The sequence below is a fragment of the Diabrotica undecimpunctata genome, chromosome 5 (genome assembly GCF_040954645.1).
Source record: "Diabrotica undecimpunctata isolate CICGRU chromosome 5, icDiaUnde3, whole genome shotgun sequence".
NCBI classification, from domain to species: Eukaryota; Metazoa; Arthropoda; class Insecta; order Coleoptera; family Chrysomelidae; genus Diabrotica; species Diabrotica undecimpunctata.
The window spans coordinates 54,284,458-54,311,325 of NC_092807.1; the positions used below are offsets into that span (position 1 = coordinate 54,284,458).

The 26,868-nt window shown below is 33.1% G+C and overlaps 3 protein-coding genes across 4 annotated transcripts in view; 2 read left to right on the top strand and 1 right to left on the bottom strand.

Annotated features, from left to right (window-relative positions):
• LOC140441321 (neurotrimin-like) overlaps positions 1-26,868 on the bottom strand; it is a 1,166,806-nt gene that overhangs the window by 39,715 nt on the left and 1,100,223 nt on the right. The window contains exon 5 of one of the 2 annotated variants that reach the window (XR_011950981.1): positions 18,620-18,923. Coding sequence is in view for 1 of the 2 variants with exons in the window: in XM_072531967.1 (XP_072388068.1) it covers positions 18,826-18,926 (101 nt within the window). In the remaining variant the exon portion in view is untranslated. Of the gene's footprint in view, positions 1-18,613; positions 18,927-26,868 lie in introns of those variants that run through there. The other variant, XM_072531967.1, reaches the window with a different exon arrangement.
• Positions 6,422-7,990, top strand: LOC140442193 (uncharacterized). Its single transcript, XM_072533271.1, has one exon. It carries the CDS (start codon positions 6,422-6,424, stop codon positions 7,988-7,990), a length of 1,569 nt encoding a protein of 522 aa, XP_072389372.1.
• On the top strand, positions 8,831-9,778 carry LOC140442194 (ATP-dependent DNA helicase pif1-like). Its single transcript, XM_072533272.1, has one exon. The coding sequence runs from the start codon at positions 8,831-8,833 to the stop codon at positions 9,776-9,778; it is 948 nt and encodes a 315-aa protein (XP_072389373.1).

The window sequence follows — 26,868 nt, forward strand, 5'->3', positions numbered from 1 at the left end:
AATTGTCCGCTTCCTCGACCAAAAATCCATGACTGGGACGGATGTATTTATAAAGTTTGCCACCAGACATTCTCCACTGAGGATACTTCAAGGGATTAGACTCGATTTTTCTACAAAGTTTATCATACCAACTATCACCACTAGGAAGCGGTACAACCTCTTCAACCATATCAAGCACGGGAACTGACCGAGATAACAAATCGGGGACAACATGTTCTTTTCCTTTCCGATGCACAATCTTAAAGTCATATTGTTGCAATCTTACCGCCCATCGAGCTAATCTTCCAGTAGGATCCTTCAAATTTTGAAGCCATACGAGGGATGCGTGATCAGTCACGACCGTAAACGGAACACCCTCCAAATAAGGACGCAGTTTTTCGACTGCCCATAACACAGCTAAACATTCCCGTTCCGTCGTGGAAAAATTCCTTTCTTGACGCGTTAGTGATCTGCTCAGGAAACTAATTACTTCGTCACCATCCGGGCCTGGCTGCAATAACACGGCGCCCACTCCATATCCTGAGGCATCACATTGGACAACAAAAGGCAAATTGTAGTCAGGACAATTAAGTATCGGAGCAGAAACTAGACATTCTTTTATTTTCTGAAAAGATTCTTCACAACTCGGGGTCCAATTGAATTTTCTTCCTTTCTTCAATATCGCTGTAATTGGAGCTAGTAGTGTCGCAAAGGAAGGAATAAATCTTCGATACCAGGAAAATGTGCCTATGATGCTACGAACTTCCTTGACGGATGTGGGTGTTGGGATACGTAGCATAGCCTTGACCTTATCACCATCAACATGTAGTCCATTCCTATCAACCACATGACCCAAATACTTTAGTTCCGGTCTACAAAATTGACATTTATCCCAGCTAACGGTTAACTTAGCTTCTCTCAAGCGTCTAAAGACTTCCTCTAAGATCCTTACATGTTCTTCAATAGACTTTGTCACGATGACCACGTCATCCAAGTAAGTAAAAACATAGGGTTCCAACTCCGGACCGAGGACACGATCTATCAACCTCTGCCATGTAGCCGGGGCATTATGTAATCCAAAAGGCATTCTGCAAAACTGAAAAAGACCTCGACCAGGAACCGTAAAAGCAGTATAAGGCCTGGAAGCCTTAGCAACAGGTACCTGCCAATACGCCGACTTAATGTCTATGGTGGAAAGATAATGCGCGTTCTTCAATTTATTTAAAATATTAGAGATGTACGGTAATGGGTAGCCATCCCTCTCTGTTAGGGCATTAAGCTTTCGATAGTCTACGCAGAACCTCCATTTTGGTTCTTCACCTTCTGGAACCTTTTTCTTCACCAAGAGAATCGGGGACGACCAAGCACTATTCGATCGCTCCACTACTCCTTTCGCCAACATATCTTCTAGCTCTTTATCAATATGGCTTTGGATTACTGGGGATACAGGATAGTAACGTTGTTTTATGGGTGCAGATTTACAAACAATCACATGCTCAGTGACATCAGTACAACCAAGAGAAGTGCCCATTAGTTCACGACTTCTATTAATAACTTCATCCAATTGCGACTTCTCTGCATCGGTCAAAATAGTTTGACCTCGGAGATGATCCACTGAACCTACCATTGCTGGAGCGTCCGAAAAATACCATTCGTTATGCCTCAAATCTGGAACGATACCCATAACACGCCAAAAATCAGATCCTAAAATCAGAATGTGCGGTACGTCCAAAATAACTAATACTGGCAAGACACGCAAGCGATCCCTAACCATGAAAGGTACTAAACATTCCCCCAACGATTCACACATCTGACCATTCGCCACTCTACAAACGGTCTTCTTCGAAGTATCCAACTCTAAACCCAAGTTTTGTAAAAATTTCCAACCAGTTCTTCCTACAATGGTCTTTGAAGCACCAGAATCCAATAATCCCAAAATTTCCTTTCCTAAGACTTTAACTTTCAAATATGGACGTTCATCTCCTTCGGAATGATGTAAAATAAAGTCTAAAATAGGACGTAGGTTGGTCGAGTCAACGTCGGCAACACCTCTTCGACCAGTTAGGTGCGCTTCCTTCCGTTTCCCGAATTACACGAAGGACAAGTTCTGACTGTAAACCCTTCTTTCTTACACTTAAAACACTGAACAGCCTCCTTCTTCATTAAACACCCTACTGCCTTATGGCCTGACTGATTACAACGATAACAGACTAAAGTCCTAAACTTTCCTCTAGCTGACTCCGATTCGGATGAAGCAACAGGACCCTCACTAACACTACTACAACTTTCAGCATCCACACTGATATAAGCTAGGTCCTTTTCCAAAGTATTCATTTTCCTACTATTCGGTTCAACATAGTTCCTAATACAATCACGTCTTTCCTCCATACTGCGACATAGAACACGAAGTTCCTCCAAGGTAGCTGGCAAAGGATCACGTAATCTATCTTGATAGAACGGATGCAAATTCCTAATAACTATAGACAATTTAACTTCCTCTGGAACATGACAACGCAAGCGATTAAAGTAACTATTCATTATTGCCAAGTAAACTCCAATAGTCTCAGACGAATGCTGAGTTCTCCTCCGAAGCTCTTCAAAAAGCGCTTCCCCATGGTGAGCTGACAGGTACTCCCTACGAAACTCTTCAACTAATTCAGCCCAACTCCCTACACGTAGACGAACATCTTTATAAAACTGATAGGCTTTATCCGAAAATAAATCTATACCTGATTCCAAAAGTATACTATCTGGTACATGACGAGCGAGACTCAATTCATTCACCATCTCAAAAAATGCAGAAATAGACATACCCCTAGCAGAACCTGAAAACTTTTCTATTCCCCATTTATGAGGAAGTATCATCCCAGAAGAAAAACTAGAGACAGACCCTGAAAAAACATTATTACCAGCTTGTGACATCGCTCTAGGAGAAGAAGCATGAACTTGTCCTACCCCTGCCTGAAAAGACTGATTTAAAACCGAAATCACATCGAGCGCTACTGGTACCGAACCAGATCCGATTGGATGCTGCTTATCATGTAAATCCTGTGACAACTTCAAAATCTCAGCAAGAAAGTCTGACTTAACAACCTGGGCTGCGTCTGCATCATCACCTGTTGGCAATACCATAAGATCAATTCTCCCCAAGACATGGTTAATCTGTGTCCGCAATCTCAAGGACTCAGCACAAGTAGGAGTTCCGGCAAACTTTCCAACAGCCGTATTCAGCTCCGCAAGTTTAGTCTCGATTGCAGTTTTATCCTGTGAAAAGGTGAATGGGTGCTCAGGATATCTAAAGCTTTCATTTGCTGCCTCACGACTAAGTGCATCAGACAGACTAGACCTCATAGACTCAACAGTGCCAGTAGACACTCCACGAATTTTGAGTTCATATTCCAGTTCCTCTTTCCTTAAGTAGTTGGGTACAAGTTTTCGCACCATCTTGCCAAAGTTCAAAATTTAAAAAAAATGTATCAACCGAAAGGAGCAAATATTCAAACAAAATCAAGATATAAGTAAAAATATTAACACACAGGTACAGTTTACTTTATTAATGGGAGCAAACCAAAAGCAAAATAAAAGTAATAGTCGCTTTATTCAATCTATAAAATTTCACAAAAGATTTTCAAAATTTCATTGTTTCAGAACAAATTACAAGTCACAACATAATCTCAAAAAAAGATTTTACATTCCCTAACATAAATAAGTTAAACCACAATGTAGAATTTCGAAGTCCAACTTCTCAAAAAAATAAATTTGAACTCCAACTGAAATAGAAATATTTCAAAGTCCTAATATATCCATAATTCTTCTAAGTTCCACAACACCACTTCAAAGTATCTTCTTTTAAGTTCCATTTTTGGCTTCTTCCAACTTCACGTCACACAAAAAAAAACTAGTAAGCACTTCTTGGCATACACTTCCACTAAACACGAAGTTCTAAGACTACTACTAAGTGCAAAACCAGTGGTAAAGTAAATAAATCAAAGTTAGTCAATTAAAGCCCAAACACGTTAGGTTAACTAATTAAAAGGAATCTACACAAGGGGTTGACAAAAAAAAGGTTAATTAATTAAGGGCCCCACGTTGGGCGCCAAAATATGTGGCGTACAAAACCGAATCTATATAAAAAAATTACAAAATGTACCAAATATAAATCAGACGTACACCCGGAAAGAAAAGTACTATACGGTGACAGTCTGGGAATGGCTCGCGGCTAGACAAAACAGTGGAGATGGTCGTGCGGTCCACAAAACAAAAAAAAATCCGAAGTTATATCAGGGGCGCCAGGTAAATTGGCCCACAGCCTTCCCTACGTTGCTATTCAATAAACCACCAACTTACCAATAGGTTTACTACTAAAATACTAAGTAACAGTATACAACCTGAATAAATAAAAAAATAAATGAAATTGTCAGATTAGAATTTAGTCAATTTTAATAAATAGATTCCCAAGATAGTTGAAAATAAATACATACATATTACATATTACAATATTATTTAACTTTACCATAGGCTTAATAAAAAAATAATATAAAAATGCGGCTTCTGCTTGCCTAACAAAAATTCATAAGTTATTTCTATTTAACAGAACAAAATGAAAGGTAGGACGTATCAAAAGTACCGGACGCTAAGGGGTGTGCGGTTCAATACCAACCAAAAAAAATAATTAACGCAAATAGGACACCACGTGAGCTCAAGTGCGTGCGCAGAAAATAATATAAAAAAAATAAATCTCAAATATATATCCCCCCCTTAGACGCAGTTTACAAAATTAAAATAGGTATGTGTAAATATTGAATTAATAAAATAAACCGCAAATTATCTTTAAAAAAAATCTGTAAAGTATTTGTAAATATGAAAATAAAAACTAACAGCAAATAATCTTTAAAAAAAACTATTGTATTCCGCAAACCAAATTAGACGGCGCTTAAATCTTCCGTTGAAAATTAATTATCGATCCATACCTCGAATTTTCATATACTTCACCGCGTGGAATTCCAGTTATAGTTCAGCGTGTCTTCAATCCAAAATCCCATACGATTGCCGATGTACATAGACTTGTGTGACAATGTTGAAAAGTTGAAAATTACAGCCAGATGGAAAAATACGAAGAAGAAGAAGCAGAAAAAAACAAACAAACCAACCAACCAACCCTGAAGCAAGAAAACATTAATTACCATCTGTGTCTAAAATAATTATTTGGAAATAAATATATTGATTTTAACACTTTGTTTATCTGCCTTTTGGCGATAATGGAGCAATACAAAAAAAAACTTGTCTCCGAACTTGAATGTATGAAAACTGATAAAAATGTGAATAGCTTTTTAGAGATGGGATAAAAAAATAACTACAACTTTTTAATTAATTAAAAACGAAATGTTCTAACACTCACCCTTCTTAGCCAGATTAGGGGTTTGAAATATCCCAAATTGGACCGAAGCGTAGCCGGCTATTTGGACTCGTGATTAAGGCTAATTTCTTGATCTAAATACGACTCCCGGTATTCACGTGTACTGTAGATCCGCTTTTTTTAGCGAAATTGTGGATATTCCAAAAAAAACCCTTCCACGAAGGCAGCAAATCCCCTTGAATATCCACACGGTTCGGACTAGTCCAGATCCCACATGGAACAGCAGCAAAAGCAAAAAAAACAAAAATGCCGTTTTTAATCTAGCCCAACCTTTCAGTAACACTCTCAAACCTGGAATCACTTTCTTTCCGTCGTCTTTCCGAACACTTGACAACTTGACACACGGAGGTCACCGAATAGTACCGAGATTCAAAAATTTCAATTTTATGATCCCAATTCTTCCAAGATAACTCTAGAAAGAACGATCTAAATTAGTTTCTTCACAAAAAAGAGGACGTGTTCCCTTAACTTCAGCACAATTTGCCAGACATTACCCCTATTTGAAAATTACTAATTTTATTTTCGCCACCTTGCTTATAATATATTATAGGCAACCGCTCTTACACGTCCTGAATTATTTAAATTTTGATAAAATAGAGGTGGGACTTTCTACTTTAAATTTGGAACGTAACAAAGTTGCCATCCTGATTGTTGGTGAACAATTGGAAAAACGCGATATTGTGCTTACACGTCGCGATACTGGGCAACTGCAACAAATATCTGAAACTCATCGATCATATGACGCATTGCAATACCCACTGATGTTTTGGCAAGAAGAAGATGGATATTATTTTAATATTAAAATGATAAAGCCATTGAATGGTAAAGTATCAGTATCTTAATAATGGTTAATGTCTGTATTATTTGTCTTTGAAATGGTTAATTATCAAATTTTTAATTTCAGGTGAAGAAACTACAAAGAAAGTTAGCTCAATGAATTATTATGCATATCGTTTGATGATTCGTCAAAATGCTGACAACTATTTGCTGCGGTTTCGTCGATTGTTTCAGCAGTATTGCGTTGACATGTATGTAAAAATAGAAACGGAACGTTTAACATTTATTAGGTTGAACCAAGCCAAACTGCGTTCTGAGGAGTACATCCATTTACGTGATGCAGTTAGTACTGAAGGAAATGCAGCTAATATTGGTCGATTAACTATTCTGCCGGCGACGTACATTGGTAGCCCACGTCATATGCATGAATATGCACAAGATGCAATGACATGTGTTCGTCATTACGGCCGGCCAGATCTCTTTATTACTTTTACCTGTAATCCAAAATGGATAGAAATTACTCAATTGCTGCTTCCCGGACAAACATCAAATGATAGACACGACATCACAGCACGTATATTCAGGCAAAAAATTCGGTCTCTGATGAACTTTATTGTTAAACAACGCGTCTTTGGAGATACTCGATGCTGGATGTATTCAATCGAATGGCAAAAGCGAGGCCTGCCGCACGCACACATTCTTATTTGGTTAGTGGAAAGAATTCAGCCTGACCAAATAGATGATATCATATGTGCCGAGATTCCTGATCATGAAGTCGATCCAGACCTACATGATGTTGTTACTACTAATATGATTCATGGACCGTGTGGTGCCATCAATCCCCAATCACCTTGCATGGTCGATGGAAAGTGCTCTAAACGATATCCACGGAAATTAACGGCGGAGACTGTCACTGGCAACGATGGGTATCCGCTGTATCGGCGTCGATCACCAGATGACAATGGTCGAACTGTCACAACGAAAGTGAAAAGAATGGATTTCGTTGTCGACAACAGTTGGATTGTTCCATATTCGCCACTTATTTCTAAAACGTTCAAGACATATTGCAACGTTGAATACTGCAATTCAGTTAAGTCCATAAAATATATTTGCAAATATGTCACGAAAGGCAGTGATATGGCGGTTTTTGGATTGCAATCCTCAAATACCAACGATGAAATTTCACGCTATCAAATTGGTCGTTATGTGAACTGTAATGAAGCGATTTGGCGTATATTCGCATTTACAATTCACGAACGTCATCCTACTGTTATACATTTGGCGGTGCATCTGGAGAATGGTCAACTAGTATATTTCACGGCTTCGAATGCTACGCAACGTGCTGAAACACCTCCAGCAACTACATTGACCAGTTTTTTTGCAATCTTCCAAAGCGATCAGTTTGCACGAACTTTGCTTTACTCGGAGATGCCACGTTATTATACTTGGAATGCTTCATCCAAGAATTTTCAAAGACGGAAGCAAGGTGATGCGGTTCCTGGGTATCCAGATGTGCGTTCTACTGATGCTCTTGGTCGTATGTATACAGTTCATCCAAAGAATGATGAATGTTTCTATTTGCGGTTGTTGCTGGTAAATGTGAGTGGGCCAACTTCATTTGAGACACTACGAACTGTTAATGGTGTAATATTCCCAACATATCGTGCTGCATGTGAAGAATTGAACTTATTAGAAAACGATACCCATTGGGATACGACAATCGCTGAAGCCATTATCTCTGCATCTCCAAGTCAGATACGCACATTATTCGCTATCATAATTTCGACATGTTTTCCATCAAACCCATGTAACCTGTGACACAAATACAAGGATAGTATGTCAGAAGATATTTTACATCAAACATCAAAGTCGTGTCAGTTCCAGAAATCACGATATTGAGATGAATGAGGAGATACATAATCGTGCTTTACTCTTGATCGAAGATATATGTTACCTCATGTGCGGTAATTTATTAATCAGGTTAGGAATGCCAGCGCCAAATCGTGAAATGAATGACGCATTTAATCGAGAATTGGAACGGGAACGTGAATATGATCACCAGGAATTAGATTTAGTAGTTCAAAGGAATGTACCCCTGTTGAATTACCAACAAAAGGAAGTTTATGATACTTTAATGAAGGCAATCGCTGATGAAAATGGTGGTTTACATTTCCTAGATGCCCCTGGTAGAACTGGCAAGACATTCCTTATGTCATTAGTTTTAGCAACTGTTCGTGCGAGATCCAACATAGCGGTTGCAGTTGCTTCTTCTGGAATAGCAGCCACATTGTTAAAAGGATGTCGTACGGCTCATTCAGCATTCAAATTACCGTTAAATCTTCAAACTATTGAAGAACCGACGTGTAATATTGCAAAACACTCAGCAATGGCCAAAGTTTTAGCGGCATCGAAAATCATCATCTGGGACGAATGCACAATGGCGCATAAACGTGCATTAGAAGCACTTAACCGAATATTGTTCTGAAGCTATTTTCTTGTGGCATTTTAAATTAATTACTATTTAACTGGGAATAAGCCACAATTAAAAATTAAAATACGTTTATTGACGTTTCAATTTCCACTTCGGAAATCGTTCTCAAAGTACTTAACCGAACATTAAAAGATTTACGCAATGACTCAAGACGTTTTGGAGAAGCAATGATTTTACTGTCTGGCGATTTCCGCCAAATACTGCCAGTAATTCCAAGATCTACGGCTGCCGATGAAATAAACGCTTGCCTCAAATCGTCAAATCTATGGCGCTATGTGAAGAAACTGCAGCTGACAACAAACATTAGAGTTACATTGCTTAATGATACATCTGCTGAAGATTTCTCGGAGCAATTGCTGACTATCGGTAATGGTCAAGTACCTGTCGATGAATCGAGCGGATTAATATCATTTCCAAATAATTTCTGTAATTTTGTCTCATCAAAAGACGAACTTATCAACAATGTATTTCCAAATATTATTTCTAACTACAAAAATAATGAATGGTTGAGTGAGCGAGCAATTTTAGCGGCTAAGAATAAAGATGTAGATGACCTGAACTACATAATTCAAAATAAGATCATTGGAACAATGCATTCATTCAAATCTATTAACTGCGTCACAAATGAAGATGAAGCCACCAACTATCCAATTGAATTTTTAAACTCTTTGGACGTGCCTGGCTTACCACTGCACAATTTACGCCTAAAGGTTGGCTCCGTAGTAATCATGCTTCGAAACATAAACCAACCAAAACTGTGCAACGGTACACGTTTGGTGGTTAGTAAATTGATGAACAATGTAATTTACGCTACGATAATGATAGGAAAATTCAAAGGTGAGGAAGTTCTCATTCCGAGGAGCCCGATGATCCCAACCGATATGCCGTTTGAATTTAAAAGACTTCAATTTCCGATACGTCTTGCATTTGCCATGACCATTAACAAATCACAAGGCCAATCCTTAAAAGTTTGTGGTTTAAATTTAGAACATTCATGTTTTTCCCATGGTCAATTATACGTGGCATGTTCACGGGTCGGAAGACCATCTGCGTTGTTTGTTTTTGCGTCTGATAATAAAACAAAAAATGTCGTGTATCACAAGGTACTTAAGTGAAGAGCAACCTATGTACTAAAATACAGAAATAATAATGAATGATTAATGTAGTTATTTAATTTTTTTTTTGTATTTTTTCCAAAAAAAAACACAATCTGCTTATTTATTGCCATTAAGGCGGAACAAAGTTCGCCGGGTCAACTAGTATATATATATATATATATATATATATATATATATATATATATATATATATATATATATATATATATATATATATATATGTGTGTGTGTGTGTGTGTGTGTGTGTGTGTGTGTGTGTGTGTAAAAACAAAAAAATGACAAAACACACCGGCACAGAGCTGTTGTTATAACAAAGTTAACATTTAAAAAAGATCTTTTTTAAATGCTAACTTTGTTATAACAACAGCTCTGTGCCGGTGTGTTTTGTCAATTTTTTTTTGTATCTCTACACCTTACTGTTAAAAGTTTTTTTACGTGCAATGTGACGGGTTTTTTAATTCTGCTTCGTAGTAGTTTTTATTCATTTCTTTCACATTTAAAGTAAAAATTTTTCTAGTTGTTATCTTCTTCTTCTTCTTTAAGTTCCGCTCCTATCGGAGATTGGAAATCATTCTGGCAATTATAATTTTGTTGGTTACGCGCCTGAATAGTTCAATTGAACTGCATCCAAACTATTCACGGAGATTGCGTAGCCACGAGATTTTACGTCTTCCTACGCTTCTTCTGCCTTTGATTTTACCCTGCATTCTATTCCTTAGTAGTTCGTACTTTTCACCTCTCATGATGTGCCCCAAGTATTCCAATTTCCTGATTTTTATGGAATTTAAAACTTCGCATTGTTTTCCTAGTTGTTCGAGAACTTGTTCGTTTGTTTTGCGATCCATCCATGATATTTTTAAAATACGTCGGTAACACCACATTGTCGGTAACACCACAGTTGTTATACATGATCGCTACTACATATGAACATTAGCTACTATTTTAACGCCACCATTTTAATATTTTGACCACGCTTACCAAGAGAATGGTGTGTTTGTTTTACACCTTGTCATTCTTTACTCACCATTCGTAAGTTCTTTTTTCATGTTTTATATTCTTGCCTACCACCATTGTATATTTTTAGATTGAACTGATGAAGCTTGTAAATACAATAAGCGAAACGTCTACAAATATAGGAATGGAACTGTGATTTCCTTTTATTGTTTCTCCTTTGATCGATATCCTCGTGACCAAAAGATTTAGTTCTTTTGGAACTTACTCATTGAAATATATATATATATATATATATATATATATATATATATATATATATATATATATATATATATATATATATATATATATATATATATATATATATATATCGAATCGAATATATCTATCAAAATGCCACAGTAAGACTATCTGAACAAGAAACAAATAAATATTCTGTATTCAGCGAGGAGTACAGCAAAGAGAAACCGTCTCTCCAAAGCTATTCACGACGCTTTTAGAACATACTTATAAAGGCGCGTACAGACCTACAAACGCATGCGATGAGCAGCCACGAATACACATACGTGTGCAAATGTGGACGGCGCTTTCGTAACCTCTCGCCGCATTCGTTGCTTCTCGCGAATGACTTGAGCACACATGCTGCGAGCCAGAGTGGTGTCGGTTTTTTCGCACACATCAAAGAAATATACGTGTGCGTTAGCGCTCAGTTTAGACGGATAACGTGGGGATTTGTTGCATTTGCAAGACAAGTTCGGATTTATTGAGTTTTATTCATTTTATTGATTTATGTGTAAAATGGAGTGGTCAAATGAACAATGTTTGCAATTAATAGATTTGTATGAAGAAAACCCTATATTATGGGATTTTAGGCTCCTGAGACATTTTTTCACGAATGGATGGGGCGCCTTGAGCACGCATACATATACGGTGATTTCTAATTTCAACGAATGCTCTGAGCGTGAATGGTTTGAGTACGCACGCATATGCGTGGCTTCTCACCGCATACGTATGCTAGTCTGTACGCGCCTTAAGAAGCGGCATCTGAACAAGCATGGTATCAACATAAATGGAGAGAAGCTCAGTCATTTGAGATTTGCAAATGACATCATACGTATAGCCGATCGCATGGATGATGCAATAATAATAATTATATAAAAAATTATATCACGTCTGCTTGGGGGTCGGACTTCAGACTAATATGAACAAGACGCAAATAATGGCTACTCTGGTACTAAAACGAAATATTGCTGTTGATGGAAGGGGGATTGTGCCAACTACATCGTATAGGTACTTAGGACATAAAATTAGCTGCCCAACTTAGGTTGGGCAGAGATAACCATACATGTGAGCTCCCACGTCCCATAGGATCAGCCTGAGCAGCATTTAGTAAATTAAAATATTTATTTAAATCGGATCTACCTATATGCATCAAAAGGAAAATCTTTGACCAATGTGTGTTACCTGTACTCACTTATTGAGCGGAAACATTAACCCTTACAAAAAAAGGTAGTGAATAAGATTCGGGTGACTCAGAGGGATCTGGAGCGCCAGATGTTGTGTGTGTTTCTGAGGGACCTTATCCCAAACGAAGAAATAGGTCGTAGAACAAAATAACAGACGCCATCGAAAAAACCGAGCCGCTAAAATGGAATTGGAAAGGACACATCGCCAGTTTATGGATGTTGTTTGTCCATCCGTTGTCGCCAGACAACGGATGGACAAAATGTATTGTCAAGTGGAGACCAAGACAAGAATCAATACGAAGCAGAGGGCACCCACCAACTAGATGGACAGACGACCTGAAGCGTGTTAGCAATAACTGGATGCAAGCCGCACAAGAAAAGAGACAGACGGAAAGAGCTGAGGGAGACCTATATCCAGCAGTGGACGTATACAAGTTAGTAATAATATATATATATATATATATATATATATATATATATATATATATATATATATATATATATATATATTTATATGAGTATTTCGTTAACAACCTAATCAAAATATTTTTATTTGATAGAAACACTCTAATTTTTTCAATATAATCTAGCTATATATATATATATATATATATATATATATATATATATATATATATATATATATATATATATATATATATAGGTATACTTCATTCACAATTATAAGAACTGACTTATGCAGAATTTAAAAGTATCCCGCTGATAAAGTCGAAGCCATAAAGGGATTTGCCTCTTCAGGTAAATAGTAAAAATGGCCGGCTTAACGAATTTTGTATTTTATTTGTCATTTACATTACATATTTAATTTAAATAAATATCTAGATAATTAAGGGAAAAAATACATAAACTGATGGAGTATTAGAATTAATTAATTATTATATTTTCTGTCTCGATTCTTTATTAAATATATCCAAATTTTGAAAGTCATAAACAATTTTTGTTTTGTTAAAAAAATTGCAAGTGAAATAATAAAATGGTGAAGTGAAAATTAAAATGAATTAATGTATATATATACATATAGCTAAATATGATTATATTTTATACTCCATGTAAGGAAAGAAGTGTTTTAATTGTTAGTAAGGTATAAAGTATGTCTGAAAAAGTTGGCAACAAATGGGAAATTTCTTTATTATTAATTTCACGAAAAAAAAACTATTCTTCATAAACATTTCTGCATTTCATAGAAATCAATAATCAATAATCAAATTTATAAAAGTTTAAGCGGTATACACCGAAAATCAAAAATATTGATTTATGCTTAAAAGTGAAGTGCTTTTAAATTTAGGTGCAGCATAAAATGTTATTTTAATTTGGTTGTAGGATTTAAAAATTATTTTTAAATTTAGATTCATGGCCTTTTAACCCTTAAATGCCCGTGATATGAAAATAACCATAAATGCCCATGTGGGGTCTCCTAGGGACCCCACTAAAATTTTCAATTTAGTAACGTCATTTAGCACTGACTAAAAGGAAAACACGGTTAAAAATAATTTTAAGCATATTTGAATAATTTTTATTTATTTTTCATACAAAATTAACGGCTTTTCTAGAAACAAATTATTTTCAATTCGAACAAAATTAAAATTAAATAATAATATAAGCATATAACTTTTAGTTGCAATTTTTACATACAATAGTTTTTTCTTCTTTTCTGTGCACCTGGCATATAAATTTTTTGCAAAAAGAGCAAACGGTATTCACTTTTCTGTCACAGTTTCGCGGACACTGGTAACAACGACCACGTTTCTTAGCTGAATGGACGGATTGAGTTGCAACTTCGGTAGTTGGGTTTACCATTGGTATGCCACAATCTTTTAGAGCAGATTTTACATAGGCTTTATGTTTTATATATTTCGCTCTTTTTTCCATGTTGTTTCGAGCAAGCTCAGCCCCTAATTGTAACAGGAAAATACGTCTTCGTGAAAAATTATTTTTCTTCCAATCAGGATTTTTTTCAATGTATAAAATATAGGCATTTAGTGCACATATGTCTATAATATTCATAAAGAGCCTGAATGGCCAACGAGCAGTTCTTCTTTTACAGGAATATGCCCTAATCAGTTTGTCGGCATTATCAACGCCACCCTTGGTATTATTATAGTCTAAAATCATCAAGGGTTTGTTTTGAGAGTCTTGACAAATTATATCACTATCGTGTTGACTTGAAAGAAGATGTACCATCCTGTGTATTTTAGGTATGTACGAAACCATAGCTAATTCTTTAGTAAAAGCAAATATTGACGACTCCGCAGGTCTTTTTGTCAAACTTAGTTGTGGTGGTGTATCAGGTTTATTTTTGCGGACGGTCCCAAGTAAAGTAAGGTTTTTAGATAAAAGATATTGAGCAAGAGGAACACTGGTAAAAAAGTTGTCAGTTGTAATTCCTCTCCAACTGCCATGATATGATTCCACCAGATCTTTCACAACACGAAATCCCTGATTTTTCTCTATTCTACCACCTGGTAGTTTTCCAAGGTACACCTGAAGTTTTGATAAATAAGATGTTTTAACATCCGCGGCAGCCCAAATTTTTATCCCGTAGCGGCAAGGTTTTGATTTTATATATTGTCTAAAAGGACACTTTCCTCTAAAACTCACTAACTGTTCGTCAACGGTTATATGTTCGTATGGTTCAAAGGCTTTGTCACAGTTAGAGACGAACATGTCCCAAATTACTCGTATCGCCGCTAACTTATCCTGTTCCTTCCGCTCTACCCTGGTCACTTGGTCATCAAACCTCAAGAAACTCGATAATTCTTCAAATCGGTTCCTAGCGAATGCGGCTGTAAAAAATGACCGGCGTATTGAGGTGTCTGTAGACCATATCTCTCGTGTCGATTCTTTCCCACACCTTAAAGCACCAGCTTTGATAAGTGCTCCTAAAAAGCTATCCAGTTCATTGTTGGTAAGTACCGTCCACTCTTTTTTGTTATTCGGATGTTTTTCGTTCCACTCTTGATAACGCCTAACAGCTTCTTCATTAGTATGAAGGCATATGACATTCTTCATCTCTTCGGTCAAAAATAAATTGAAATAGTCTAAAAACGTGTTGGAATTTTTACTATAGTTTGTTAAGCCTGGATGTACATTTATAATATTTTTTTGTTGCCTCTTGGATCTCACGAAAGGTAGGCTATTCCACTGCATTCCAGATTTGGATGTATATGTTGGACCACTAACCTCACTAATATTATCGTCCACTTCGGTAGGTTCTGCATCTGATTCCTCGTCACTGTTGACTTCTAAATTGTCCTCAGTTTCCGAAACATTTTCCTCAAAAACATCTTGCTCTTCGCTATCTGATTCGTCGGTAATCTCATAGTCGAAATCGGAGTCTGATATCCCTTCTTCTATATTTTGGATAATTTTTTCATGTTCTTGGTCGCTTATTGTCATTTTCATTCTCTTACGGTCCATTTTTCAATGTAAACTGACGAAAAATGTTAAAAATAATAAAAATATTCTGGTGCCTCTAAATGCCCAATCGGGGTCACAGCGAGACCCCACTTATCTAAATCTCTCTTACAGACCACTGCACCTCACGAATGTTCGTGGTATACTAACAGAAAACGTAGGAGACACGTCCACACAAATACCTGATTGCGCGGTTGCCAAATGTTTCAAATAAAGATATTATAGCCAAAAATGTATGTCTGGGGTCCCATAGTGACCCCGATTGGGCATTTAAGGGTTAATGATGTATCAGTAGGTGCATTAATTTTTAATTTTATTTCTAATTTACCTTATTTAATATACAAAATCAACAAATGTAAAAGTATTTTTTTATTTACTTTTTACTTCAAATGTATTATTTAAGTATTAGAAGGCCATGAATCTAAACTTGGACATAATTTTTAATAGCTTCAAACATTTTAAAATTACATTTTCTTGCATATCTAAATTTAAAATCACTTTTCTCTTCAGTATTAATTAATTTTTGATTTTTTCTATCTACCACTTAATATTTTATAAGATTATCTGTTAATGATTTCTATGTGATGCATATCCTAATGAAGAATAATTTTTTTTCGTAAAATTATTAATTAAGAATATTTCCCATTTTTTGCCAACTTTTTCAGACATGAAACGGAAAACTTAAACATAACAAGTCAAGATGAATAAATATGAACCTTTTAAAACGAGTAAATCGGTACTCACCGAAGGGACCTCAGATGTTCAGATACAATTAGCGTCTCTTTGTAAAGACAATGAAGTCGACTTTACTTAAGTAACAAGACATTTACTTAACACAGACACTACTCAGTACTCCCCTGAGTTAGTGATAAGTTATAGTCTAAAAAAATCATTATGAAATTGACTGGCCAGTGTGAAAACTAGTGCCAATAAAACACAAAGCACATACAAAACATTTTCTTCGTTGAGACTTAAAATAATGATTAATAAAAATAATTATGGGAAATTTGTATGTTTATAAAAAGAGTTTTTTGACATTATGCTTTATTGATAATATTTGATCTGATTATATATACCTATATACATTCGGGCTATGCTTGGCTATTATGCCGGTCCTGGCAGCTTTGGTAGCTGTGATAATTATACAACATTACAGCTGTTATTAAAATAACTTTTATAATGAGACACTAAATTTCTGTATATATATATATATATATATATATATATATATATATATATATATATATGTATATATATATATGTATATATATATATATATGTATATATATATATATATATATATATATATATATATATATACATATATATACTTGAGTGCAAAATAATCGACTCAAATTTATTTTGTCAACGTTCATCTCCTGTTTCAATCGTAAATTTAAAAATATTTAGTGTAAAATTAAGTTTTAAAAAAGTTTTGTTTTTTGGTGAATTGGATGACGCATTATAAATAAATAATGCAACACGTAGAGAGGGGGTCAGAATTTGACTTATTGAAATCGACTGGTACCGACCTAACGCGTTCGGTTAACATCGTACACATTAATTTCCATAGCAATCCACTAATACATCAGTCACTCAAGTTTGCATCTTCATTAAAAATGGATACCACGTCCTTCAACGCAACTCAAGCAGTAGCATTATTGAGGGAAGGCTTGAGCCAGAGGACCGTGGCAAATCGACTAAATTTAAGCCAATCTGCTGTGTCCCGAGTGAATCGTCCATACCAACATACTGTTGATTATATCCGTCGACAAGGAGGAGGCCGTAAACGAATAACAACAGAGAGAGATGATCGATTTCTTGTATCGAAATCCCTGAGAAATCGACATTTGAGTAGTTCTAAACTCAAAGAAGAGTATTATTCTCCAAAGAAAGTAGGATCTGCCTACATGGCAACGAAAAGAGGCGTCGAGTCTATGGAAGGCCAGGAGAGCGATTTGCTCAATTTTGTATACAAGAAATTGTCTCTTGAAGGTGGTTCTTGTATGTTTTGGGCAGGCAGTTCTATGGATGGGAAAATCGAGTTGACTTTCGTGCCTGGTTAAGGAGGTTTAACGGCGGATCGTAACATCAGAGACATTTTGGAGGAACATGTGGTTTCATATACGGGATTTATTGGTGATGTCTTTATTTTAATGCACTCTACCATATCGCACGAGTCACCACCACCCTATCTATCTAAGATTGGTATACCTACTATAAATTGGCCGCCTGCGTTAAGCCCAGACATAAATTCAATAGAGCATGTTTGAGATGGGCTTAAACGAAGGGTCCGGGACAGAAATCATGCACCAAGGAGCATAACAGAATTTATAGCTGCGCTTAATAATGAATGGGAAGCAATGCCTCAAGAATTTATTAGAAACGTCATCCGATCCATGCGAAATCGATTGGAAAGTGTAATTAGGAGTAGGGGTGGTAATATCAAATACTAAATAATTAAGAAATTTATGTTGTAATTGATGATTTCTCTGTTTATAACGTCTTTCTTGTGTCAGTTCCAATGATAAATATTTAGAAAATTCTGTTTGTATTGCATATTGTTTTTATAATGCGTCTTCCAAATATTGCAATAGCAGTTTTTGTAAGTTCAATAATAAAGTTATTGTTTGTACATTACATTTTTTTATTTTCGTACTTCTTACATTGAAACAGAAGGTGTAGTCTCAAATATCCTTTTGAGTCGATTACTGTGCACTCAAATATATATATATATATATATATATATATATATATATATATATATATATATATATATATATATATATATATATATATATATATATATATATATATATATTTATATATATTTATATATACCTATTTATATTTTAAATGTGTATTTCGTTAACAACCTAATCAAAATATTTTTATTTGTGGTATTTGATAGAAACACTCTAATTTTTTCAATCTATACTAGCTTTCAAAAACTACTAAGGAACAATAACTGGTTTATACTAACCTTACAAAGAAAAACAATTTAACGTTATCAACAAAATTGTCTCGTTCTCGTTGAGCGTTATACACTTAAAAAATCCATTCTAAAATCTTTAGTTTTATGTACACTTTTTAAGAATTCACAAAACAATAATTTGTCATTTGCATTAAACTACACTCTGTAATTAAAAAGTTCATCACAATTTCATCTCAGGGTTTTTAAACGTAATTTTATGGTCCAGCTAGTGCCACAAGTATGCTGAGGAGCACAGCAGAAAATGGGTACTCTAGTCTTAATTGTCCGCCATGTTGCATTGCAGCTGGGTGTTCTCCTGAAACAAGTAGTCACTATCAATTATCTGTGGTAAAAGAATGGTTTTAAAATATTAATTTAAACATTAATCAGTATAAAATACCGTATTTATTCTACTCGTCTGTTATTATACATTTTTATTCACAATTTGTGCATAATTTTTTTAGTCTTTTATAATTAAGATAATATATAAACAACATATTGGTACTAGTGTAATAAGCCGGAACCGCGTCTACGGAGAAGAAATTTATATCAATGAATTCTGCTTCACTTCCTAATGATTATGCAATAATTTTTATTCGGTGCAAAACGTTCTTTTTTATGTAATTTCCATTTAAAATATGCCCGATTTTTAAAAGCCGCCGCCATTATTTACCATGAAACAACAAGAAATGACAGGAATGACAACAGTTTCTTATGGTCAAGAAGGGTAATTTTAACCAGTGTTGCAATAGTTATTCAAAATTATGTTTTCTAATGAAAAATAAAAATTTACCTAAAACGTAAAGTTTATATTACCTACTTTTAACTGAAAATTATAACTTTTTTACCAGGGTCAGGTTAGATTTGGTTACGTTACTTTACGTGTATTATCACGTTTTTTTATGAAAAATAAAAAATTTTATTTTTAATTATACAAAATTTGAGTCTTATTACTGCTTTTTTTACCAGCATTAGGTGAGATTTGGTTACGTTGGTTTAGTTTTAATTTCGTGCTTTCTTATGAAATATAAAAATTTGGATTTTTAATTATAACATTTTATTCTTATTACTACTTTTTTACCAGTGTTAGGTTAGATTTGGTTTATTGGTTTACATTTTTAATAATAAAATAAGATGATGGTTAACGAGTACTCGTTTTGCACGTGGTTATTAAGATTGCATCCACCTGTTTTAATTAAGGTAATTTTCATGAAATTTTTAGATATTTTAATGGTTAAAACTGGCAACAATGTCAAAAGTACATAAAATTTAACTTCTTGCGCATGGCCGCCATATTGTTTTGAAATATTAAAAATCTTGATTGTTTTAAACAATTTTACCCATTTTTTCATAATTTAACAGTAAAAAACAGTGATATTTAATATGTTTTAGTTACGTTTTTTTTTATTAAGACATGTGTAATATATACTTTTCTTTGCTTTCTATGTACACTTTTTTTGATTCATAATACCTTTTTTGTTATTTTTTCTGTATTTTTGATTATTTGGGCACTTTTGCTAGTTTAAAGCAAAGAAAACATTAAAATTTGAGGTTTTTTCACTTTTTCGGCTAAGTCCACAAAAAATTTGGCATTTTTGAGGCGTTCCGGCTTACTAAATATTTACCAACATATTTATCGTATTGACTATTTCACTAAACTATTTTTACCTGATAAAACGTCATTTTCCTACTGACAAAACTCCTTCCTGCCCGTGATTTCTCAGCGACAAAATTATGACAGATCCGTCACGAATGTGTCTGGTAATTCTATTGTTGTCTGTTTGACAAACGTCATTAAGGCGTAATCAATTTTGGACAGATATAATGAATCCAGACAATAAATCAAGATTTGGATGTCAGTTAGGTTAAAAAATCAAAAAACTGAATTCGAAAAATGTCCCATTGAACACGCAGATGTCCAGAAGCTCTATACTAGTAACTAGTAAAAATTCTTAACGACAATGCCTTTAACATAAAAAAGCAATGGCAAAGACTATAAAGAGTCTTCTGTAAGGTCAATGTGGAATACTACAATGGTACAAGATAAATATTTTACGAAGTACGGCATAAAAAAGTCCATTTTATAGATATATCTTTCAAATATAAAAGATTGGCCAGAAATACCAAGTGAAGGCAGCTTCAAAGTGTTCAAGAACAAAAACTCAGCTCAAAAGCATTATCTTCCGAAGAACTATTAAAAATCATCCAAAGCTACGACGAGGAAACCCCTCATGGAACACAAAAAAAGATTTTTTTCCCTTTGCTCATTTGAACTTGCTTGGAGAGGCAAAGAGGCCGTACACTGCAAGATTCACTTTTTTCAGGAGGAATTTGATATTATGGGAGAATTTACGGGCGGCATTAAATACAGCAGCATTTTTCCAAAACATTGCTTGGAGAGTATCTGAGGGCAAAAAAAGAGAGAAAGACCAAGAAAGAAATGGATAGATGTAGTGATGGAAGATGTCAGAGAGATGGGAATCAGAGATTGGAAGCTGTTAGCTAAGAATAGAAAAAGGATGAAAATTATCCATCCAGCAATGGGCCTAAAAGTGCAAGTTTTTCTTATTACCTACACCTACCGATATCTAACATCATTTTTATTTATTATAAATACGAATATGATAACTCTTATTATTAATTTTACAAAAAAATTTATTCTTCATAAGAAGTTTTGCATGGTCTATAACCTAGGATGCAATTACCAGATAATACATTGTTTTAATTTTATACGTGGTACGTAAAAAACTATGAATTTTAAAATAAAATAAGAAATATGAAAAAAAAATTTAATTAGATGTACTTACATATTTGCATATTAAAACATATTTTCTAATTCCAAACAACTTTGCATAATAACAATTTTCGATAGTGTGAAATATAAAGGTACCTATTTGAGTGAAATTTATATTTTTTGACAAACATCGCATACGGCTTAAAAAATGTATATTTAATGGTTTTGTTTTGAGTTTAAGATCATGCAAAAGTTTTTTTTCATAAAACTAATAATAATAAAAAAAGTTTCCCATATAATGCCGACTTAATTGGACACACTGTATATATGTATATATATATATATATATATATATATATATATATTATATATATTTATATATATATATATAATATATATAAATATAAATATATATATATATATATATATATATATATATATATATATATATATATATATATTTTATATATATATATGTATTGATACGATTAGGGTTTATAGAAAATAATTTATAATTTATATACTACATAATATTAGAATTTAAATAAGTTATATACTAGAGAATTTAATAAAAATATATTTATGTGAGGGCATTTTTAATAAATTAGCATATAATAATTGTAAAAAGTTGTATTTTAATATTGTAAATATATATAAGTGAGCCATGTGCATAGGCAACCAAAAATACTCTCGGAGTAATTTGACAGATAGAAATTAATCATAAGGGAATATAAAGTGGGGTTATATAATATATTGTTTGAAATGTGTATTTTATTAAATTAGAGTGTTAGTTACTAATTTAATTATATATTCTGATCTGAAAAGCCTAAATGTAAACAAAATTATTAATAGAAAAGAATGGAATTCTCTGGATCTCCGGAGATGGCCATGTTTGCGAAATGGTTTGTTCCAGAAAATTCAGACAAGTATTTGATAGAACAAATTGGAACATGATATCTTACGAGATGGTTCTAGAAATCCAAAAACATATAAATACCCGTGATTTGGATTCAAGATGGCAGTTTTTGGCAGTTTTTGAGTTTTTAGTCTGAAGTCAAGCAGTTTTTGGAAGTTTTTAGTCAGAAGTTAGGCCAGTTTATTATGAAAGTTATTAGACACATTTAGTGAAGTAAATTGTTCAGAATTTTCAAGAAGTCAGTCAGAAAAGTTTATTAAGAAATATGAAAGATTATTTGGAGTCAGAGAATCAGATTATAAAAGTATATTGGAAGAAATTAAATTATATTGTGGTTGGAGATTAGTATAAATCAACTTATAATAATTGGATATTGGTATATTGAAAAGAAGAATAAATATAAATGCTGTTTGCTGGTTTGGTTGGTGGTGTATAAATGCTGGTGAAGAAAACTATATCTTAAATTGGTAGAAGCTGATAATTGGAAAAAGTAATTTCACAAAAAAACAAGGATAACTGAAGTACGAAGACATTCAGTGGTGATTAGAATCTATATACTTAGTGGAAAACAGTTCATTTAGGCATTCAGTGAAAGAAAGGTACAAAATTTTGTTAATATAATTTAGTTAGTGTCATAACAATTTCAATTTTGAAGATAGTTTGTTTAAATTTTAGATTGTCTATAGAATTTAATTAGTTTTATAAGAATATCAGTTTAAAGATAGTTTATTTTAAATTTACATTGACTAGGTTAGATATATATGTGTGTTTCATAATAGTTATAATAAAGATAATTTAAAAAAGTACTTACAAGCTAATTCTTTGAGAACCGCGATAAAAACCCTATATATTATTAAAAATACTCATTGCTCATCATTCAAACAAAAAACACATCATAACAAATTGGCACCCAACGCGGTGGCTCTCTATTTAAAAGAATTAGTTTGGGAAGATAAGTGCTCTCATATAATTAAATTAATTATCAATAGAAAGAAAAAGTATAGATTTTAATTTTAATTATATTTGAACAAGTAAAGTCTCAAAATGTCTCAAGGAAAGAAAGGTACAAGAAGCAAAAAGAATGAAGAAGATGTGGAAGTAGAAACACAACCTATACAAGAGGAGAGTTTAGTTCAAGTTCCACAAGATACTGCAGAAATGAATCCAGAAAGAGAGGAAAATGTCAATATGGCAGCTTTGATGTCATTAATGATGCAGATGAACAAGACAATGGAAGAGAATACGAAAAAAATGGAAGAGAATTCAAAAGAAGTCAAAGAAGACATAAAAAAAATAGAACAGAAAATGGAAGAGAATACGAAAAAAATGGAAGAGAATTCAAAAGAAGTCAAAGAGGACATGAAAAAAATGGAACAGAAATTGGAAGAGAATTATAGAAAATTAGAAAAGAAAATAGAAGATAATAATAATAAAATTGTAAAGCAAATAGAAAAACAAATGGATAAAAAACTTCAAACTGCAGAGAAAAAAGTAGCAAATGAAATAAAAAGTATACGGAATGACTACAAGAAAAGGATAGAAAATGAGAGGACAGAAGTAAAGAGGATTATTCAAGATAATAAAATAGATATAGAACAGAAAATAGAGTTGGAGAAATGTAACTTAGAAGTAAAAATTAATGAAGACAGGAGAAACACAGAAGAAAAATTAGACGATATACAACAAAATATCCAAATAAATAGTAATCAAATAAGAAATGTGGAACAGAGAATAGATGATATTTCACAAATGAGAGACATAGGGAGACCTTACTTAAATTTAACAAATGAGACTGGGATTAAATTCTCTGGTAATATAAAAAATTTGCATCCTAGAGTATACATAAATAGTTTAAAACATAAATTAAGATTTGTGAATAATATTAATGATATTAAAGATTATATTAGAGTGACATTAAATGACAATGCAGCAACTTGGTTTGCTAGTATTGAAAATGATTTAGATAACTTTCAAACATTTGAAAATAAATTTTTAAATTATTATTGGGGTGAATTAGAGCAAGCCAAGTTTAGAGAAATTCTATATTTTGGAAAGTATAATCAAAATTTAAAATCAAATATGGTAGATTATGCATTGAAATTGATAACAGTTGCAAAATATTTAGAACCACCACTTAGAGAGGATGAAACAGTCTTAAATGTATCTAGACATTTTGATGCTGATGTTGTGCAAACAGTAACTGTACAAAATATTCAAACAATAGATAGTTTTATTAATTTTATTCAAAGAGTACAAAGAGGCAATATGACAAGTAATAATAACAACAGAAAAAACAATAATAACTTTCAATATAATAAAAATGATAATCAACAATATAGACAATCATATAACAATAATACTAGGTATGGTAATAATTTACAAAATTTTAATAATAATAACAGTAATCAAATTAGACAAAATTTTAATAATAATACTAGTTATAATAGACAAAATTTTAATAATAATACTAATTATAATAGACAACATTTTAATAACAGTACTAATAATAATAGACAAGATTTTAACAATAGAAGAAATACAGAACGACCTAACTATAACAGACAGGTAAATTGTGTTCGAAGGAATAGAAGCTGCGAAGGCAGGGAACGAAGTAGTACAAGGCAGGAGAATGTGAGTAGAAGTCATAGTAGGGAAAGACATAGGACATCAGATCCAAGTGGTCAGATACAATCTGACAATTCTAATAATCAAAATTTTGTGCAGTAAACTTTCTGAATTACAAGTTAGGCCATTGCTATTATGAAAAACCTTCTGAATTTATTTCTTTAGATGAAGAGAAAATTATTGAATCTATTAATTTAATTTATATAAATGCTTTGGCCAAAAATAAAATGATTAAGATTATGATAGATACTGGTTCAGAAAGTACTTTAGTCTCGGAGAATTTTATTTTTAATACATTAAAACTATCAGATATAATAAAGATTCCAAAAATTAAAATTATTGGTGCAAATAATAAGAAGTTGGGTGAAATTGATAAACTAGCCAATTTTAAAATTAATATTCTTAATAAAGAAATTAATATGCAAGGATTTATTGTCAAGGATTTATGTGTTGATATATTAATGGGAAATGATGAATTGGAAAAGAAGAAAGTAAAGATAGATTTTGAAGAAAAAATGGTAACTTTGGAAGGGCAAATAATTAAATTTATGCAGAAAGATGAGGTAGAAGAAGGAATAAGAGTTGATAGGATATTATTAAAAGAAAATAATGATGTTTATGAAGAAGAAATGTATTTTGATGATAGGGAAATGTCCCAGAAGAATGTAAAGAATAATTATTGTAGTGAATATTTAAGGAATGGAAATTTTAAGCAGATGGATGCCTACGAGGCGGAGTGCGTAAAATTGGAAGCAAGGAATAATGAGTACATAATGAAGAATAATTTTATTTGTAAAGAAGAAGATATAATGAAAGTTTTAAATTGCCCTGAAGAATATAAATCAATAGTCATTTCCATATTGCAGCAACACAGGGGACTTGTCAATAAAGAAAATAGAATTGCACAAAATTATATCCATAGTATAAAAGTTAAAGAAGAAAAAGATTTTAAAACAAAATCATACCCAATACCATATAAATACAGAGAAGAAGTAAACAAAACAATTAATAATATGTTAGAAGATGGGATCATTGAGAAGGCAGACACACATTTTATTAACCCCATAGTAGTAGTACGAAAAAGATCAGGTGAAATCAGGTTATGTTTGGATGCAAGGAATATTAACAAGATTACTGAAAAGCAATTTGAAGCACCAATGAGTATAGATGGAATATTAGGAAGAATTACAGGAATGTCATTTTTCACTAAAATCGATTTACAGCATAGTTTCTGGTTAATACCTCTAGAAAGAAAAAGTAGACAGTATACAGGATTTCAGATAGATGGAGTAGTATATCAATTCAAAGTAGTACCATTTGGACTTCAATCATCTTGCAGTGCTCTATGTAGATGTCTTCATGATATTTTGGATCAATATGAACATTTTGTAATTCACTACATTGATGATATCTTAATTTTTTCTAAAACGGCTGAAGATCATGAGAAACACCTAAAAATTATAATAAATAGATTAGACAAAGTGGGACTAAAAATAAATCAAGAAAAATGTACATTTTTTCAAAAAGAAGTCATATATCTAGGTTATAAACTTAACACTAAGGGAATCGAAATGGATCCAGAACGGACACAAGTCATTCAGGAATATAAAACACCACACAATTTAAGAACTTTAAGAGGATTTATTGGAATAATTAATTATTATAAAAGGATGATACCAGATCTAAGTATAAAAGAAATTCCATTACTTGAACTACTGAGAAAAGGTGTAAAATGGAGATGGGATCAGAGAAGAGAACTAGCATTCCAAGAAATTAAAAACATTTTTATGTCAAATTTGAAAATATACTATCCTGACTATACACAGCCATTCATACTAAGAACAGATGCATCAATAGAGAGATTATCAGGGGTATTATTACAAATACATGATGGGGTCGAATACCCAATACAATTCATTTCAAGAATCACAAAGCCACATGAAAAGGGTTACTCAGTTTCAGAATTAGAACTAGCAAGTATAA